The sequence below is a fragment of the Nomascus leucogenys genome, unplaced genomic scaffold (assembly GCF_006542625.1).
Source record: "Nomascus leucogenys isolate Asia unplaced genomic scaffold, Asia_NLE_v1 Super-Scaffold_349, whole genome shotgun sequence".
NCBI lineage: Eukaryota > Metazoa > Chordata > Mammalia > Primates > Hylobatidae > Nomascus > Nomascus leucogenys.
The window spans coordinates 672,452-693,410 of record NW_022095771.1 but is presented as its reverse complement, the minus strand read 5'-3'; the positions used below and the strand labels follow the sequence as shown (position 1 = coordinate 693,410).

The 20,959-nt window shown below is 39.0% G+C and overlaps 1 protein-coding gene across 1 annotated transcript; it reads right to left on the bottom strand.

The window, feature by feature from the left end:
* Positions 1-295: 295 nt before the first annotated feature.
* On the bottom strand, positions 296-19,315 carry LOC100606292 (zinc finger protein 716-like). Its single transcript, XM_003280491.1, has 4 exons — positions 19,277-19,315; positions 13,199-13,325; positions 12,619-12,714; positions 296-1,272 (listed from the first exon to the last, which is right to left on the bottom strand). Exons 1-4 carry the CDS (start codon positions 19,313-19,315, stop codon positions 296-298), a joined length of 1,239 nt encoding a protein of 412 aa, XP_003280539.1.
* Between the last annotated feature and the right edge of the window lie 1,644 nt (positions 19,316-20,959).

The following is a 20,959-nucleotide window of genomic DNA, read 5'->3' as shown; positions in this document are numbered from 1 at the left end:
AGGCTGCAATGAGCTGAGATCATGCCACTGCACTCCAGCCTGGGTGACAAAGTGAGACTCCATCTCAAAAAAAAATTTTTTTCAATAAATTCTCTTAGGTTTATTAGGTTTAAGGGTTAAAGGCTTTGTTACATTTTTTTACATTTATAAGATTTTTGTCCAATATGAATTCTCTTATGTTCAATTAAGGTTGGGAACTGGTTAAAGGCCTGGCCACATTCTCTACACTTGTAGTGCTTTTTTCCAGTATAAATTGTTTTATGTATTATGAGGCCTGAGGGTGGACTTTGCCACATTATTCACATTTGTGGGGTTTCTCTCCAGTGTGAATTCGCTTATGTTTCTTAAGGGTTGACGAGCAGTTAAAGGATTTGCCACATTCTTCACATGTGTAGGGTTTCTCTCCAGTATGAATTCTCTTGTGGTCAGTGAGGGTTGAGGATAAGCTAAAGGCTTTGCCACATTCTTCACATTTGTAGGGTCTCTCTCCAGTATGAATTCTCTTGTGGTTAGTAAGTGTTGAGGAGTGCCTAAAGGCTTGGCCACATTCTTTACATGTGTACGGTTTCTCTCCGGTATGAATTCTTTTATGTTTCTTAAGGGTTGAGGACCAGCTAAAGGCTTTGCCACATTCTTCACAAGTGAAGGGTTTCTCCCCAGTATGAGTTCGCTTATGTCTAGTAAGGTTTGAGGATAAGCTAAAGACTTGGCCACATCCTTCACATGCGTAGGGTTTCTCTCCAGTATGAATTCTCTTATGTCTACTAAGGCTTGAGGACCAGCTAAAGGCTTTGCCACATTCCTCACATCTGTAGGGTTTCTCTCCAATATGAATTCTTTTATGTGTAGTACAGTGTGAGGAGCGGTTAAAGGATTTGCCACATTCTTCACATTTGTAGGACTTCTCCCTAGTATGAATTATCTGATGTTGATTTAGGTGTGAAAGCATGCAAAATGATTTGCCATATTTTTTACATTTGAAATGTTTCTTTCCAGTATATCTTGTCTTATGTCTATTGGAATTTGAAAATTTGCCAAAGACTTTGACACATTTATGAGTCTGAAATGTTTTGTTTTGGATAGCTGACAAACATTGTTTAACATCATTATAACCTCCTTTGTGCACCTCACACTCACCCACACTTTTACAGCATTTTTTAAATTGTAAATTCTCATGTCCACATTTTTCATATGTTCTTGGTATTACTTTTTGGAGTGAATCTTTTATGCCCTGCTCTGGCTGAAGATCTTGTGTGAAATGAGAACACATAACTGAAAGACATAAAAATCACAAGTTACTCCACTTACTGGACTCAGATAAATATACTTTACAAATCGAATATATAAAATTATATATGGTACATTAGCAAAATGGCATATCAAAACACCACAGGCCATAATTCCTTCATAGATGTATAAATGTAACAGAATCATAGTATTCAAAATACCTTTGTTGGAAATTTATAAAGTGTGTGTACCACGTGAGCACTATGTCAAGAGCTTTATAGATAGAAAAGTCTGCTACATTTACTCAACACAGCCCTTCCTCATCCCCAATAGAAGAACGTGGTGTCTTTAATGACAGATTTAATTCTTCTGAGATCAAAAGTGAATGTTACAACAGCAGAAAGACTGCAGTACCATGAACAGACAATAGGTGTAGAAAGTAGTTACTGACCAGTAAGAAATATGAAGAAGTCTTTTAACTGAAAAATGAATACAAAATTGCAGACAAGACACATCCTGAGAACATATTTGTGAGACTCCCAGAATCTTTACCCAAGACAATTGGTTTCAGGCTATGCCAGGAAAGAGCTGTATTATAAAGATCATGAAAGGTAATTTTATGTTAATGTCTAAATCTCAACCAAAGATTACAATGTATACAAAATATTTGGGCAACATGGTCTAACCAAAAAAATCAAAATTTGTGAAAAAGCAACTATAAAAATAAAGAGATACATATTAATTTTTAAAATTTAAGATGATCCATATTATGCTCAATGAGAAAAATGGAAAACCAGACACCTAAATAAAATCAGAAAAATAAGAATATCAACAAAAGGCTTGGAATATTAAAAATAAACAATTGTGGAGGTAAAAAAGAATAACTGACAAAATTTAAAAGTAAGAAAAAAGTAATATAAAAAATGAAGAAGCTAAACAAACAAACTAGGGTATACACAAAAAGATCCATAACACATATTTAAGCAAAGTTTGAAAAGTCACAAACAATAAGATAATCTTGGGAGCTGCAAGATAAAAGTGAGGTATTATTTATAAGCATAGTCCTCCGAGACAACCAGTGAATTTGTCAACAGAAACCTTGCAGGTCAGAAAAGAACTGTGTAAAATGGTCAAAGTGCTGAAAAAAATCTTCATGGTGAGAATAATATAACCAGCAAAAATGTACTACAAAATAAACAAAAAAATAAAGATCTTCCAGAATAAACAAATGCTGGAAAAGCATATAAACACTGCATGTGCCCTAAATAAAATGCTGAAAAGAGGTCTTTCCACTTAAAATAATAAGATGAAAAAATATATAATCATATAAAAATGCATAACTTTCTGAAAAACATATGCATATACAAAAAATAAAATTCTGTGGCATTATTGTGATTGTGCAGAAAGCATTGTTAGTAATTTAAAATTTGAAATATATGAGTAAAAATAATCATAAAATACACAAAGATATAATTTGCAACATCAATATGAAGTATAGGGTAGATATAATGAGGACAAATTGTTCTATGCAACTGAAGTCATTTTTTTACCAGTTTAAAATATACTGTTGTAACATTAAGAGGTTTTATAAAATCTCCAATGTAGCACAAAGAAAAAACATTTATAGACGCACAAAAAGAAAATGATTACTAGCATGAGCCAGATTGATATGATATAATGGTAAAACGAGTCCATTTGCTAGGAATCTATAACTATTATGTCTATCTATAGGTATCTGCATATATAACATCAGGGCTTCAAAATATGTAAAGCAAATATTGACAGAAATGAAGCAAGAAATAAAATAGCAACAAAAATTATAAACATTAATACCTCAATTTCAATAAAGAATTAAAAATTTAAATAAAAATCAATTAAAAAAACAGAAAACCCAAAGAACATTATATTGTGTATAAACTCATTTTGCATTTCTATAGAAAATAACCTGAGACTGGGTAATTGATAAAGAAAAAGATTTCTTTGGTTCACAGTTGAGTAGACTGTACAAGAAGTATATGCCAGCATCTGCTTCTGGTGAGGATATGAGGAAGCTTACAATTATAGCGGAAGGCAAAAAAGAACCAAACATGTCACATAATGAAAGATGATGCGAGTGTGAGGTGGAGGAGCCAGGTTCCTTTAAACAACTGCTCTCATGTGGATTAACAGAGTGAGAACTCTATGATTACCAAGGGGATTGTGTCAAGTCATTCATGAGGGATTTGTCTCCATGATGCAAACACCTCTCATTAGGCCCCACATCCAACACTGGAGATTATATTTCAACATGAGATTTGGAGGGCATCTACTCCATATGACCAACCAAATAGGCTAAACAGACATGTACAGAACTCTCCAGTGAAAAGCAATTGGATACACAATATTCTTATTTGCACCTGCTGTATTCTGTTAGAACACATAAGTCTCAGAAAATTTCAAAAGATCAGCCAGGTGCAGTGGCTCACAGGTGTAATCCCAGCAGTTTGGGAGGCCAAGGTGGAAGGATCACTTGGGGCAAGAAGTTTGATACCAGCCTTGCGAACACAGTAAGACCCTGTCTCTACAAATAATTAAAAATTAGCTGGGCATCACGGAGTCTCGCTGATTGCTAGCACAGCAGTCTGAGATCAAGCTGCAAGGCGGCAGCGAGGCTGGGGGAGGGGCGCCCGCCATTGCCCAGGCTTGCTTAGGTAAACAAAGCAGCCAGGAAGCTCGAACTGGGTGGAGCCCACCACAGCTCAAGGAGGCCTGCCTGCCTGTGTAGGCTCCACCTCTGGGGGCAGGACACAGACAAACAAAAAGTCAGCAGAAACCTCCACAGACTTAAATGTCCCTGTCTGACTGATAGCTTTGAAGAGAGTAATGGTTCTCCCAGCAGGCAGCTGGAGACCTGAGAACGGACAGACTGCCTCCTAAAGTGGGTCCCTCACCCCTGAGCAGCCTAACTGGGAGGCACCCCCCCAGTAGGGACAGACTGACACCTCAATTGGCCGGGTACTCCTCTGAGACAAAACATCCAGAGGAACTATCAGCTGAATTTGTGGTCTCACGAAAATCCGCTGTTCTGCAGCCACCGCTGCTGACACCCAGCCAAACAGGGTCTGGAGTGGAACTCTGGTAAACTCCAACAGACCTGCAGCTGAGGGTCCTGTCTGGTAGAAGGAAAACTAACAAACAGAAAGGACATCCACACCAAAAACCCATCTGTACTTCACCATCATCAAAGACCAAAAGTAGATAAAACCACAAAGATGGGGAAAAAACAGAGCAGAAAAACTGGAAACTCTAAAAAGCAGAGCACCTCTCCTCCTCCAAAGGAACGCAGTTCCTCACCAGCAACGGAACAAAGCTGGATGGAGGATGACTTTGACGAGTTGAGAGAAGAAGGCTTCAGACGATCAAACTACTCTGAGCTACGGGAGGAAATTCAAAACAATAGCAAAGAAGCTAAAAAATTTGAAAAAAAAATTAGAAGAATGGATAACTACAATAACCAATGGAGAGAAGGGCTTAAAGGAGCTGATGGAGCTGCAAGCCAAGTTTTGAGAACTACGCGAAGATTGCAGAAGCCTCAGTAGCAGATGCGATCAACTGGAAGAAAGGGTGTCACTGATGGAAGATTAAATGAATGAAATGAAGTGAGAAGGGAAGTTTAGAGAAAAAAGAATAAAAGAAATGAACAAAGCCTCCAAGAAATTTGGGACTATGTGAAAAGACCAAACCTACGTCTGATTGGTGTACTTGAAAATGACGGGGAGAATGGAACCAAGTTGGAAAACACTCTGCAAGATATTATCCAGGAGAACTTCCCCAATCTAGCAAGGCAGGCCAACATTCAGACTCAGGAAATACAGAGAACGCCACAAAGATACTCCTCGAGAACAGCAACTCCAAGACACATAATTGTCAGATTCACCAAAGTTGAAATGAAGGAAAAAATGTTAAGGGCAGCCAGAGAGAAAGGTCGGGTTACCCACAAAGGGAAGCCCATCAGACTAACAGCTGATCTCTCTGCAGAAACTCTACAAGCCAGAAGAGAGTGGGGGCCGATATTCAACATTCTTAAAGAAAGGAATTTTCAACCCAGAATTTCATACCCAGCCAAACTAAGCTTCATAAGTGAAGGAGAAATAAAATACTTTACAGACAAGCAAATGCTGAGTGATTTTGTCACCACCAGGCCTGCCCTAAAAGAGCTCCTGAAGGAAGCACTAAACATGGAAAGGAACAACCGGTACCAGCCACTGCAAAAACATGACAAATTGTAAAGACCATCGAGGCTAGGAAGAAACTGCATCAACTAACGAGCAAAATAACCAACTAACATCATAATGACAGGATCAGATTCACACATAACAATATTAACGTTAAATGTAAATGGGCTAAATGCTCCAATCAAAAGACACAGACTGGCAAACTGGATAAGGAGTCAGGACCCATCAGTGTGCTGTATTCAGGAAACCCATCTCACGTGCAGAGACACACATAGACTCAAAATAAAGGGATGGAGGAAGATCTATCAAGCAACTGGAAAACAAAAAAAGGCAGGGGTTGCAATCCTAGTCTCTGATAAAATAGACTTTAAACCAACAAAGATCAAAAGAGACAAAGAAGGCCATTACATAATGGTAAAGGGATTAATTCAACAAGAAGAGCTAACTATTCTAAATATATATGCACCCAACACAGGAGCACCCAGATTCATAAAGAAAGTCCTGAGTGACCTACAAAGGGACTTAAACTCCCACACAATAATAATGGGAGATTTTAACACCCCACTGTCAACATTAGACAGATCAACGAGACAGAAAGTTAACAAGGATATCCAGGAATTGAACTCAGCTCTGCACAAAGTGGACCTAATAGACATCTACAGAACTCTCCACCCCAAATCAACAGACTATACATTCTTTTCAGCACCACACCACACCTATTCCAAAATTGACCACATAGTTGGAAGTAAAGCTCTCCTCAGCAAATGTAAAAGAACAGAAATTATAACAAACTGTCTCTCAGACCACAGTGCAATCAAACTAGAACTCAGGATTAAGAAACTCACTCAAAACCGCTCAACTACATGGAAACTGAACAACCTGCTCCTGAATGACTGTTGGGTACATAATGAAATGAAGGCAGAAATAAAGATGTTCTTTGAAACCAATGAGAACAAAGACACAACATACCAGAATCTCTGGGACATGTTCAAAGCAGTGTGTAGAGGGAAATTTATAGCACTAAATGCCCACAAGAGAAAGCAGGAAAGATCCAAAATTGACACCCTAACATCACAATTAAAAGAACTAGAAAAGCAAGAGCAAACACATTCAAAAGCTAGCAGAAGGCTAGAAATAACTAAAATCAGAGCAGAACTGAAGGAAATAGAGACACAAAAAACCCTTCAAAAAAGTAATGAATCCAGGAGCTGGTTTTTTGAAAAGATCAACAAAATTGATAGACCGCTAGCAAGACTAATAAAGAATAACAGAGAGAAGAATCAAATAGATGCAATTAAAAATGAAAAAGGGGATATCACCACCGATCCCACAGAAATACAATCTACCATCAGAGAATACTACAAACACCTCTATGCAAATAAACTAGAAAATCTAGAAGAAATGGATAAATTCCTCAACAAATACACCCTCCCAAGACTAAACCAGGAAGAAGTTGAATCTCTGAATAGACAAATAACAGGTTCTGAAATTGTGGCAATAATCAATAGCTTACCAACCAAAAAGAGTCCAGGACCTGATGGATTCACAGCCGAATTCTACCAGAGGTGCAAGGAGGAACTGGTACCATTCCTTCTGAAACTATTCCAATTGATAGAAAAAGAGGGAATCCTCCCTAACACATTTTCTGAAGCCAGCATTGCCCTGATACCAAAGCCTGGCAGAGACATAACCAAAAAAGAGAATTTCAGACCAATATCCTTGATGAACATTGATGCAAAAATCCTCAATAAAATACTGGCAAACCGAATCCAGCAGCACATCAAAAAGCTTATCCACCATAATCAAATGGGCTTCATCCCTGGGATGCAAGGCTGGTTCAACATACGCAAATAAATAAGTGTAATCCAGCATATAAACAGAACCAAAGACAAAAACCACATGATTATCTCAATAGATGCAGAAAAGGCCTTTGACAAAATTCAACAACCCTTCATGCTAAAAACTCTCAATAAATTAGGTATTGATGGGACGTATCTCAAAATAATAAGAGCTATCTATGACAAACCCACAGCCAATATCATACTGAATCGGCAAAAACTGGAAGCATTCCCTCTGAAAACTGGCACAAGACAGGGATGCCCTCTCTCACCACTCCTATTCAACATAGTGCTGGAAGTTCTGGCCAGAGCAATCAGGCAGGAGAAGGAAATAAAGGGTATTCAATTAGGAAAAGAGGAAGTCAAATTGTCCCTGTTTGCAGATGACATGATTGTATATCTAGAAAACCCCATCATCTCAGCCCAAAATCTCCTTAGGCTGATTAGCAACTTCAGCAAAGTCTCAGGATACAAAATCAATGTACAAAAATCACAAGCATTCTTGTACACCAATCACAGACAAACAGAGAGCCAAATCATGAGTGAACTCCCATTCACAATTGCTTCAAAGAGAATAAAATACCTAGGAATCCAACTTACAAGGGATGTGAAGGACCTGTTCAAGGAGAACTACAAACCACTGCTCAATGAAATAAAAGAGGATACAAACAAATGGAAGAACATTCCATGCTCATGGGTTGGAAGAATCAATATTGTGAAAATGGCCATACTGCCCAAAGTAATTTATAGATTCAATGCCATCCCCATCAAGCTACCAATGACTTTCTTCACAGAATTGGAAAAAACTACTTTCAAGTTCATATGGAACCAAAAAAGAGCCCACATCGCCAAGTCAATCCTAAGCCAAAAGAACAAAGCTGGAGGCATCACGCTACCTGACTTCAAACTATACTACAAGGCTACAGTAAGCAAAACAGCATGGTACTGGTACCACAACAGAGACATAGATCAATGGAACAGAACAGAGCCCTCAGAAATGATGCCACATGTCTACAACTATCTGATCTTTGACAAACCTGACAAAAACAAGAAATGGGGAAAGGATTCCATATTTAATAAATGGTGCTGGGAAAACTGGCTGGCCATATGTAGAAAGCTGAAACTGGATCCCTTCCTTACACCTTATACAAAAATTAATTCAAGATGGATTAAAGACTTAAATGTTAGACCTAAAACCATTAAAATCCTACAAGAAAACCTAGGCAATACCATTCAGGACATAGGCGTGGGCAAGGACTTCATGTCTAAAACACCAAAAGCAATGGCAACGAAGGCCAAAATTGACAAATGGGATCTAATTAAACTAAAGAGCTTCTGCACAGCAAAAGAAACTACCATCAGAGTGAACAGGCAACCTACAGAATGGGAGAAAATTTTTGCAACCTACTCATCTGACAAAGGGCTAATATCCAGAATCTACAATGAACTCAAACAAATTTACAAGAAAAAAACAAACAACCCCATCAAAAAGTGGGCAAAGGACATGAACAGACACTTCTCAAAAGAAGACATTTATGCAGCCAAAAAACACATGAAGAAATGCTCATCATCACTGGCCATCAGAGAAATGCAAATCAAAACCACAGTGAGATACCATCTCACACCAGTTAGAATGGTCATCATTAAAAAATCAGGAAACAACAGGTGCTGGAGAGGATGTGGAGAAACAGGAACACTTTTACACTGTTGGTGGGACTGTAAACTAGTTCAAGCATTGTGGAAGTCAGTGTGGCGATTCCTCAGGGATCTAGAACTAGAAATACCATTTGACCCAGCCATCCCATTACTGGGTATATGCCCAAAGGACTATAAATCATGCTGCTATAAAGACACATGCACACGTATGTTTATTGCGGCACTATTCACAATAGCAAAGAGTTGGAACCAACCCAAATGTCCAACAACGATAGACTGGGTTAAGAAAATGTGGCACATATACACCATGGAATACTATGCAGCCATAAAAAATGACGAGTTCATGTCCTTTGTAGGGACATGGATGAAACTGGAAACCATCATTCTCAGTAAACTATCGCAAGGACAAAAAGCCAAACACTGCATGTTCTCATTCATAGGTTGGAATTGAACAATGAGAACTCATGGACACAGGAATGGGAACATCACACTCCGGGGAATGTTGTGGGGTGGGGGGAGGGGGGAGGGACAGCATTAGGGGATATACCTAATGCTAAATGACGAGTTAATGGGTGCAGCAAAACAACATGGCACATGGATACATATGTAACAAACCTGCCCATTGTGCACATGTACCCTAAAACCTAAAGTATAATAATAATAATAAAAAGAAAAAAAAAATTAGCTGGGCATGGTGGGGTATGCCTGTAGTGCCAGCCACTCAGGAGGCCAAGGTAAAAGGATTACTTGAGTCCAAGTGGTTCAGGCTACAGTGAGCCAAGATTCTGCTACTGCATTACAGTCTGAGCAACAGAGTGAGAAACCCTGTGTCAAAAAAAATTTAAGAAGAGCAAAATCATACAGTGTATGTTTTCTAACCAAAACGGAATAAAACTAAAAAGAAAAAAAGTGATACTGGCAAATCAAAAACACATGGAAATAAACACACTCTTCACTGTATTCTTGCACAGGGTCAAATAATATAATTTAATATTTTTGCTCAAGGGTCAACATATTTAAGCGACAACTTAATTTGTTAAGATGTCAATATAACCCACAGTGGTGAACTAATTTAGTATAATCTGTATCAAAATTCCAAAAATATATTTATTCCTGGAATATTGTTTAACATTTTTAAATTTTATTATGAACTATATCTAGAGAAACACACAGGAAAAACACAGAGGCATTATACTTCATAATTTCAAATCATAATAAAAAGCTGCAATAACAATAACTATGTGGTATTCACACAAAGACAGATAAAGACATGATAGAACAAAATAGGGGGCCCAGCAATTGAACTCTTCTGTGTATGACCAAATAATCTGCCTCAAGGTTGCCATGAGCAAACAATGGAGAAAATATAATCCCTTCAACAGGCAGTGTTGAAAACTGGATATCTACATTGAAACAATGAAGTTGGATGCTTTAATTGCATCATATACAAAAAATATTTTAAACAAAATACTTTGACTGAAAAAAACTAATGAAACTCTTAGAAAAAAAGATACAGTGGAAAGACATGACATTGGTCTTGGCACCATTTTCTTAGATATGCCATCAAATGCATGAGCAACAAAGAGAAGAACAGAAAAATTTAACTGGGCTAAACTTCAAAATTTCTGCAATCAAATAAAACATTTAACAGAGTGACAGTGTCACCCAAGAAATGGGTGACAATATTTGAAAATCACATGTGATAAGACTTAATATTGAGAATATATAAACAACTCCTGAAACTAGACAACAAAAATTAATTACTTGATTTAGAAATGGGTGCAGTGGCTCATGCATGTAATCCCAGAACTTTGGGAGGCTGAAGTGGGCAGATCACCTGAGGTCAGGAATTCGAGACCAGCCTGACCAACATGGTGAAACCTATCTTTACTAAAAATACTGGGCATAGTGGCACATCTCTGATCTCAGCTACTCAGGAGGCTGAGGCAGGAGAATCATTTTAATCTGGGAGGCAGAGGTTGCCATGAGCCGAAATTATGCCATTGCACTCCAGCCTGGGCAACAAGAGCAAAACTCCACCTCGGAAAAAAACAAACAAACAAACAAAAAAAAAAAACAGAAATGGACAAATGATTAAACTAAATTTTAATTTAAAAAGATATACAAATGAAAAGAAGCATTTGACAAGTTGCACAAAATTAACAATTTATAGAAAAATGCAAAACAAAATCACAATACAAAACAAAATTACTTTACATCAATTAGGATGGCCACTATAAATTTTTTTAAAACACCAACTATGTTGATAATGTAAAGAAATTCAAACCTATGTAAGTTGTTGATGAGGAAAAAAGGTGCAACCATCATTAAAAAAACATGAATGTTCTTCAAAATGTTCTTCAAATAATTAAAAATGAAATTATATAATCCAGCAATACTATTTATGAATCTATGTCTAAAATATGCAGCACAGTAAAATGAAGACACAAGAGGTACCCTGCTTGCATATGCCCACACAGCAAATATCATAACCCAGCCTCTAAGTAAATAAATACATACATATATAAAAATTTAAAAATTGTAAAACACTTTAAATTATATTTCAAGGCTATAGTAATAAAAACAGAATGGCATGTGCAGAAAAATGGACAACCACCAATGAAACAGAAACTACTGTTCTCACACATTTTAGACATGATGCAAAAAAAGAATTTTAAAAGTGGTTTAAAATAGAGTTTCTCAAAAATATGCAGATAATTACTGTGTCCCCAAAAGCAATGGCAAAGCAGTCAGTTTGTGCAGTCCTTGATAAGCCATAAAGAAAACTTTGGCTCACACTGTAAACTTGAAGAAAGATTATTGAAGCAAAAGTAGAATCCTTAGAGAATTTAACAGCATGGGGCAGAAGATGTGAGGTGGGAAATTAAAGAAAAATAAAATAAAAAAGAAAGAGAAATAAGATTTCTTGTATTAGGCTGACTTGTCCCAGAGGCAGCAACAGGCACAGCCCAGACCCAGGAAAAGTCTTGACAATATTATCTAATGTGCTCTGGAGACTCTCCCAGCACTCCCTCAACACTGGGAGAAGAAAATCAAATTTTCCTTTGTTTTATAGTAAAAGTTTATAGACTCCTGTTCTCTGTAACTAGTAACTTCAAGTATTCTGTTTTATCTAAGAAGTACAGTGAAAGTCATGAGAAGCCTGAGCAGGCCTGAACCACAGCTGTCTAGGCACCATAGTGAAGGTTATGGGATAAGCCCGTGCCTGGGCAAGCCTAGATAACAGACATCTGGGTTGCCTGGCAATGGTTATGTGCAATCATGAGTTATGAACCTGTTACAATTTGATTAACTGTCTTTTCCCTGCCTCTGTGTCCCTGCTTTCATGCCACTGTAAACTTGCTTCAAGCTAGCCCACCCACTTTTGTGAAGTGTGTATAAAACTCAAGTGCTGTCTTTGTTCTGGGCCCAGTCTTTGGAGGTGAGTCTGCTGGATCTGCACTCAATAAAAGATTCTCCTATTTTAAACCCGAGGTCTCTCTCATCCGCCTAAATCCTGCAACAGGTGTCCCTATGTGAGAGCAATAGAAAAAAATGATTCGGGCTTCCCAGAAACTATTTCCACCAAAGCACAACTCCCCAGACCACATTTTAAGGACTGGATGCCTTCTTAACTTGTGTACCTCTCATCCATGTCATCTACTTAATTTGCTCTCACCTACCTGGGTGTTTGGCTAACATCTCATTTCTCTTTATATTCCAGGGCTCTTTATTTTGCTCCAGACGGGTGATCAAGTCTGGCTTAGAGACAGCAATACCTGTTTTATTAAGAAAAAAAGTAACATAAATCTGGCTGAATTCTTTAATTACCAAACTAGTCTTATGCTTAGTAAAAAGGATATAATGGAAAGTTCTAGAAAATTAATATTGATTCATAACAGAACTTTCTAAATATTTAGAAATTATTTTAAATGGGTAGGTCCTTAATTTCACTACTCAATAATACTGAATCAAAAATTGATGGTGGCAACTGAATTCTAAGGCGTCGGCAATGATATTTTATGCCATGAGACTTTTGGAATTGCCACTAACCTAGAGCAAAAGATACATAAGCTCAGGAAAGGGAAAAGTTCAGGTCAAGATAAAATATCCTGAAGAATCTGTTCTACACCAGTGAATCCCCAAGATTTTCTTAAATTTGGAGAGCTACAATTCATTCATGCAAAGCAGAAATTACCAAAATCATCTTAGAAAAGAGAGAAAGGCAATATGTTAGGAATTGTGTATTGAAGTTATCCTCACCCAGGGAGACCAGGTTTCTGTAGTTCTCTAACATCACATCTCTATATAAATTCTGCTGAGCACGATCCAGGCATTGCCATTCCACCAGAGAGAACTCTATAGCCACATCTCTGAATGTCAACAGTCCCTGAAACAAACAAACAAACAAACAAAAATGAACACACAAACACCAGGTGGCCATAGGCAGAGATTTTTATTTGACTCAAGTTTAAAAAGAGAGTAAAAAGAAGTGGTTCTCACTTATAAGAGTGACTAAAATTATTCAGTAAGATAATTTTTAACACTGAGGTATTCTCTAACTCTGAGAGGATAGCGTAAGATCCACAATACCATGGTAGATTTGATATTTTTCTGGACAATAAATGATAAAATGAAGGGCATCAACATGGACATGTCTGGTTTTTTTTCTTTTCTTCTTTTCTTTTTTTTTTGAGACTGAGTCTCCCGCTGTTGCCCAGGCTGGAGTGCAGTGGCGTGATCTTGGCTCACTGCAACCTCCCACTCCCGAGTTCAAGCAATTCTCCTGCCTCAGCCTCCTGTGTAGCTGGGACTACACACGTGAGCCACCATGCCTGTCTAATTTTTGTATTTTTAATAGAGACAGGATTTCTCCATGTTGGCCAGGCAGGCCTTGAACTCCTGACCTCAGGTGATCCACCCACCTTGGCCTCCCAAAGTGCTGGGATGGCAGGCATGAGCCACCTCACCCGGCCGAACATGTTTATTTTTGAGTGCTGTATTTACATCATACAGAATAAGTTGTGTATGTTTCTCAGAGAATTCATGATGAGGTGGAAGGTACCTCTCAATTCTTAATATGTGCAATAAATTAAGATCTTGTTGTGAGATTTTGTTTCAGGAGATTTAGGAGAAAGTCTGAATTTCTGAATTTTTAGCAAGCTCACCAATGTTTCTAGCCTAGTAAGAATATTTTGTCAAATATCCAGTAAGTGGCAGAGTCTGGGTTTTTCCCAGTTTCTCTCACCTGTAAATAAAGATAAGAGCCTTCATCTTTAAAAGACAAATATATGAAAAGTCATCTAAAAAGAAAGGACAGCTTCCAGATTAAATGCGATGGTTTATGCACTTCAGCTAGTAAATCTCCTAAGTGTACTTAATAATTAAGAGAATAACAACTAACTCTATAGTGGAAAAAATGTCATAGAGATCTTGAATCAAGTGAATAAAACTGTTATCAACTGCACTGGGACACATTTTTATTATGTGCTGATGCACACAGCACACAACATCACTGCTATTTCTCTCCTCTCAGAAAAGTAAATTGTAATCTAAATTCAATTATATATAAATTTTATTTATTTATTTATTTATTTATCGAGACGGAGTCTCGCTCTGTCGCACAAGCTAGAGTGCAGTGGTGCAATCTCAGCTCACTGCAACCTCTGCCTCCTGAATTCAAGAAATTCTCCTGCCTCAACCTCCTGAGTAGCTGAAAATACAGGTGCATGCCACCATGCCCGGCTAATTTTTGTATTTTTTTTTTTTTAGTAGAGACTGGGTTTCACCATGTTGGCCAGGCTGGCCCCAAACTCCTGACCTCACGTGATTCAACTGCCTCGGCCTCCCAAAGTGCTGGGATTACAAGCCTGAGCCACCACACCTGGCCTAAATTTAATTATAAAGAAACATCAGTTTTATGCAAAGTTGAAAGTGCAGATAACTTCCCTGTTCTGTAATTTGTAACAGTAATTTTAAGTAGTCTTTCCTTAGCACCCTGGAGAGCAAGTACCTCCTAATAGTTTTTTCAGAACTTTCTGGGTAATAAATGCTATCCTATTTAAATGAGCATTTTCTAAACCTCAACATGACATGTTTCACTTTTCACTAATATCCAAAGACAACTGTGTTTCACCAATAGAAATCTTGAGTATCCACACCTTCTCATGTTCAACAGCTACAATGGGCACATTTTAAATATTGCAGGTCATAAATTTGTGGTGAGAATTCTGGAAAGCATACAAGAACCCAAGATGAAGAGAATGTATAGAACACTGTGATATATAGAAAAAATTTTTTTTTGGAACCCCTTGACTATCATAAAAATAACAAAAAATAGTTGAAACAAACTTACTAGGGATCAACAGTACAAGTAGAGAAGTAAAAACTTCCAAGTTCCGAACACAAGGCATTCCAAAAGGCAGAGTGGACACAGCGCTTGATCTGGGACATGCTCACCAGAGAAAAAGTGATTTTTTTTCTTTTCCTCCTCTTTCTCTGAAATGTATTTTCAGGTAAGATGCTCTGGACATATCAAACCTGCATCTTGAGAATACGCCTTTAAAGCACAACCTATTCACCTGCTACCACCACACACACCCACGGGCAGAAAGACCAAGGCTTGCAGAAAACATCCGCCCATTTTTGTTGTGCGTAACTGAAAAGACTTAAGAGCAATGAGAGAACAATGAGCTTCTCCATAACTATTAAAATATATTTCTTTTTCCCCTGCCCTCCCCAATCAGACATCAGCAATTTTCTTTTTTTTTTATTATTATTATACTTTAGGTTTTAGGGTACCTGTGCACAATGTGCAGGTTTGTTACATATGTATCCATGTGCCATGTTGGTTTGCTGCACCCATTAACTCGTCATTTAGCATTAGGTATATCTCCTAATGCTGTCCCTCCCCCCTCCCCCCACCCCACAACAGTCCCCGGTGTGTGATGTTCCCCTTCCTGTGTCTATGTGTTCTCATTGTTCAATTCCCACCTATGAGTGAGAACATGCGGTGTTTGGTTTTTTGTCCTTGCGATAGTTTACTGAGAATGATGGTTTCCAGTTTCATCCATGTCCCTACAAAGGACAAGAACTCATCATTTTTTATGGCTGCATTGGTGGGACTGTAAACTAGTTCAACCATTGTGGAAGTCAGTGTGGCGATTCCTCAGGGATCTAGAACTAGAAATACCATTTGACCCAGCCATCCCATTACTGGGTATATACCCAAAGGACTATAAATCATGCTGCTATAAAGACACATGCACATGTATGTTTATTGCGGCACTATTCACAATAGCAAAGACTTGGAACCAACCCAAATGTCCAACAACGATAGACTGGATTAAGAAAATGTGGCACATATACACCATGGAATACTATGCAGCAATTTTCTTTAGAGTAATAGGAGCATGAACCACACTGACCTCTTCCTACCAAACTGAAACAGGGCAGACAGTGCAGCCTTCCTTTGATGCAAGGGTTAAACTAAACTCTCCTGAAAGTATCTTGAACCCCTCAAGTTTATAAATCATTTGGTAATCTTGGCCCCGCTCTATGCAATGTGATTCTGCAGGATCCAAAAGGGTCCAGGAATGGGCTTTTCCAACAAGTCCCCTGTAAATGCTGATTGTGCTGTCCCAGACACATTATTAGCATTAGCAAGAGAAAGCAGGCACAGCAAAGAGTCCCTTACACACATCACATTTGACACAAAACAAATACTTCCGGTATAAATAAAGACAACCAATCTCCATCCTGAAATAATATATTTTTTGTTGGCTTTTTTAAGTTTACAGAGACAACGGAAAACAGCAATGTCTGAGTGAATCTGCACTTGGGAAACCTGTACACATTTACTAATAAAATGTTTATTAAGCAGGTACCATGTGTTCAGGAGCATGTCACAGAACACTGTGCTGGGAATAACACATTATGTGATTTAAGTTTCATAGCACCCTGGGAGTTGGTACTAAGTGTTGAATAATTTTTAGCATTTAGATTAAGAACACAGCATTTTCATTTCTTCTTATGATTCTCTATCATTAATTTTAAAAAGAAAATGTATAGAATAATAATTAAATACAAAAAACACAAGAAATTATGCAATTACATAAAAAGTGAATAATCAGCTTCCAAGTGGCTATTTTGTAAATAATGAAATTAAGGCAGAAATAAAATTGTTGAAACTAATTAGAGCCAAAATACAACATACCAGAATCTCAGAGTTACAGCCAAGGCAGTGTTAAGAATAAAATGTATGTCACTAAACATCCACATCAAAAAGTTGGAAAGATCTCAATTTAAAAATCAAATGTTACAATTAAAATAATTTCAAAAGTAAGAGCAAAGCAACTTCAAAGCTCGCAAAAGTCAAGAAATAACCAAAATCACAGCTGAAATGAAGAAGGTTGAGACAAAATAACTATAAAAATTTCAACGGGCCTTGTGCTGTAGCTCATTCCTGTAATCCCAGCACTTTGGGAGGCCAAGGTGGGCAGATCACGAGGTCAGGAGTTTGAGACCAGCCTGGTCAACATGGTGAAACCCTGTCTTTACTAAAAATACAAAAATTAGCTGGGCGTGGTTGTACATGCCTGTAATCCCAGCTACTCGGGAGGCTGAGGCAGGATCGCTTGAAAAATGGAAGGCAGAGGTTGCAGTGAGCCGAGATCACGTCACTGCACTCCAGCCTGGGCAACAGAGTGAGAATCCATCTCAAAAAAAAAAAAAAGTTCAACGAAACCAGAAGTTGATGCTATGTAAAAATAATAAGATGGAGACAACACTAGGCTAATGGAGAAAAAAAGAAATAATTCAAATAAAAACAATTAGACTACAAAGTAAAAAAAAACAAAAAAAACAAAACCAAAACCAAAAAAACAGATGCTTGTGAGGCTGTGGAGAAACTGAATGCTTATACGCTGCTGGTGAGAGTATGAGTTTGTTTAACCATTGAGAAAAGCAGCTTGGAATTTTTTCAAAAACCTGAAAACATAATTACCATTCCCAATCTCACAATTGGGAATATACCCAATGAATGTAAGTTATTCTATCATGAGGACGCATGCACGCATATGTTAATTACAGCACTATTCGCAATAGCAAAAACAAGAAATAAAACTGTATATCTTCAATGGTAGAGTGGATAAAGAAAATGTGGTATGTAAACACCATGAAATACGATGCAGCTATAAGAAAGAACAACATCATGTCCTTTGAAGCAATGTCAATGGAGCCGGAGACCGTTATTTTTAGAAAACTGGTGCAGGAACAGAAAATCAGAAACTGTATGTTGTCACTTATAAGTGGTAGTGAAATAATGAGAACACGTGGACACAAATAAGGCAACAGCAGACACTGAGGCTCAGTTCAGGGTAGGAGGTCGGAGGATGAAGAAAATCAGAAAACAAATCTGTTGGGTACTATGCTTAGTACCTGAGTGATAACATAATCTGCACACAAAAACTTCATGATATGATTTTACCTATATAACAAACCTGCACATGTACTCCTGAACCTAAAATAAAAGTTAAAAAAAAAATTCGACTGGGCGCGGTGGCTCATGCCTATAACCCCAGCCCGTTGGGAGACTGAGGCAGGCAGATCACCTGAGGCCAAAAGTCTGAAACCAACCCAGCCAGCATGGTGAAATCCCATCTCTACTAAAAATACAAAAATTAGTTAAGCGTGGTGGCACGCACCTGTAATCCCAATTACTCGGGAGGCTGAGGCAGGGCAATCACTTGAACCTGAGAGGCAGAGGTTGTAAAGAGGTGAGATCACACCACTGAATTTGGTTTGCTTCATCATGCAACTTGTAACAGACTTTTCTTCAAGTCTCTCCCATGGATCACAACCCACAAACCATAGCTGGGCACTCTATGATTCTTGAATCACACTTTGATTCAATTCTCTACTATTTTTACAGTGACTCCCATGTATCTCTAAAAGGAAAAATGAGGAACTAGGGATCCGAGGCACCACAGCTCTTTCCACTCATAAATCCTGCACCCTGAGTCTGGATTCTCCCCTGATGACTTTCCCATCCCTGCACAATCTGGGTGAGATGAGGCGCTGGGAGTGCAGAGCTGCCCAGAGAGGCCTCCAGTCCAGGGCAAAGCCACCACAGAGGAAAAAGACAGAACTCCCAGGGTCCCAGCCACTGGCCCAGGCACCATGTTATGGCTCGAGGGGACTAGAGCTGAGCTGGGCCAAGGAGGATTTGGGTCCTCAGATTCCAGAGCTGACTGCGAGGAAGTCTGGATCCTGCTACAGCCACTTTCAGCCGGTTCCAACCAGCCCCCACCCCTCTCTCACGAGGACAGACCCAACACTCACCATTTCTCGGCTTCCAGGGGTTTCCGGTCTTTTAGCCATAAATCTGCGAATACGTTCAGGACACAAGTCCACAGAGGCTTGGCCTCTAGGAGCAGAGGGCGCAGAGCAGTGAAGAGAAGAACTGGAGCTCTGGACTCAGGGAAACACAAAGGACCCGCAAAATTACGGAAGTGTCCTGTTCTCTCCAGCTGCACGCCTGATCGGACAGTTTCTAAGCCCCTGATTGGATAAGGTTTCAGGACCCACCCTTTATGCCTGAGTGATGGAATATTTGATCAGACACTGGGCTGAACCGAAGCAAAAAATAACAGCCTAGGCTGCTGCCTTTACAGATAGGGCTTCTTCCCTGATCTGAGCCAGGCCGACACCAGAGGATATTTGCATTTAACCTTGTGTATAACGTCATGTGCATTTATAAATGATGTATAATATAGTTATTCATAAATTGAAGGAATATAATGACAATTCTTTTTAAATTTCGGATTTTATGACCTTCCTTGCTGCGGATCCTTTGCAGTGATATGGTTTGACTCTGTGGCCCCACCTAAATCTCATCTCAAATTAATTCCCTTGCGGTGGGTCACGCCTGTAATCCCAGCATTTTGGGAGGTTGAGGCGGGCAGATCATGAGTTCAGGAGTTTGAGACTGGCCTGGCAAATATGGTGAAACCCCGTCTCTATTAAAAATACAAAAATTAGCCAGGCTTGGCAGCACAAGCCTGTAGTCCCAGCTACTCCAGAGGCTGAGGCAGGAGAATCGCTTGAACCCAGGAGCCGGAGGTTGCAGTAAGCTGAGATGGTGCCGTTGCACTCCAGCCTGGGCTACAGAGCGAGACTAGATCTCAAAGAAAAAAAAAATGTAATTCCCACGTGTTAGGGCAGGGACCAGGTAGGAGGTGACTGGATCATTGGGGTGGATTATCCTTATGCTGTTCTGGTGATAGCAAGGGAGCTCTCAAGATACCTGACGGTTTAAAAATGTGGCACGTCCCCCACCCACCCCGGCTTAGGGCAGTGGGCGTGATCCTACATTTGGGATTGTAACAAACGCCTGGGCAAGCACAAAGGTCTGAAAGCAGATTGTGAGTCTCACATGTGCCATATAAAACCCTCAGGTGGTACAGACAGTGTCATAACAGGGACCAGCAAACAAGCGAGATTGTGACTCTCATATGCACACCTGGCCCACAGTAAGAATTGTCACCCTCCCACCTGAACACAGCCTCCTTACACTGACGTCAATCTCACACTCAGAGGCAGTTAAAGTTGAAATTATGACTCTTAGACGTGAACACAGTCCACAGGTAGCATGGTGACTCTCACACCAAGATTCAGCAGCCCTGTGAGGCTGTGGCTCTGCTACTGGGACACTGTAAGTGGGGTTCAGGCTCTCATGCACAGAGCCAGTCCACTGTTCAGGTTGTGAGTCAAATACTTAACCACATCTCGCAAGATATGTTGACTGTCATAAGTGAAGCCAGGACATTTGTGGGGTTTTAAATCTTATCTTTAAATCTTTCTGCAGGTGTAATTGTGACATATACATCTTCCCAGCATCTGATTAATTTTACTCTGTTGCCTGGGCCCAGTGTACAGTTGAGATTGTCACATATACCTGGGCCATGTACTATATTTAGTTCCTCTTCTGCATGAGACCTGTCATCAGGGGAAATTGTAATGTAT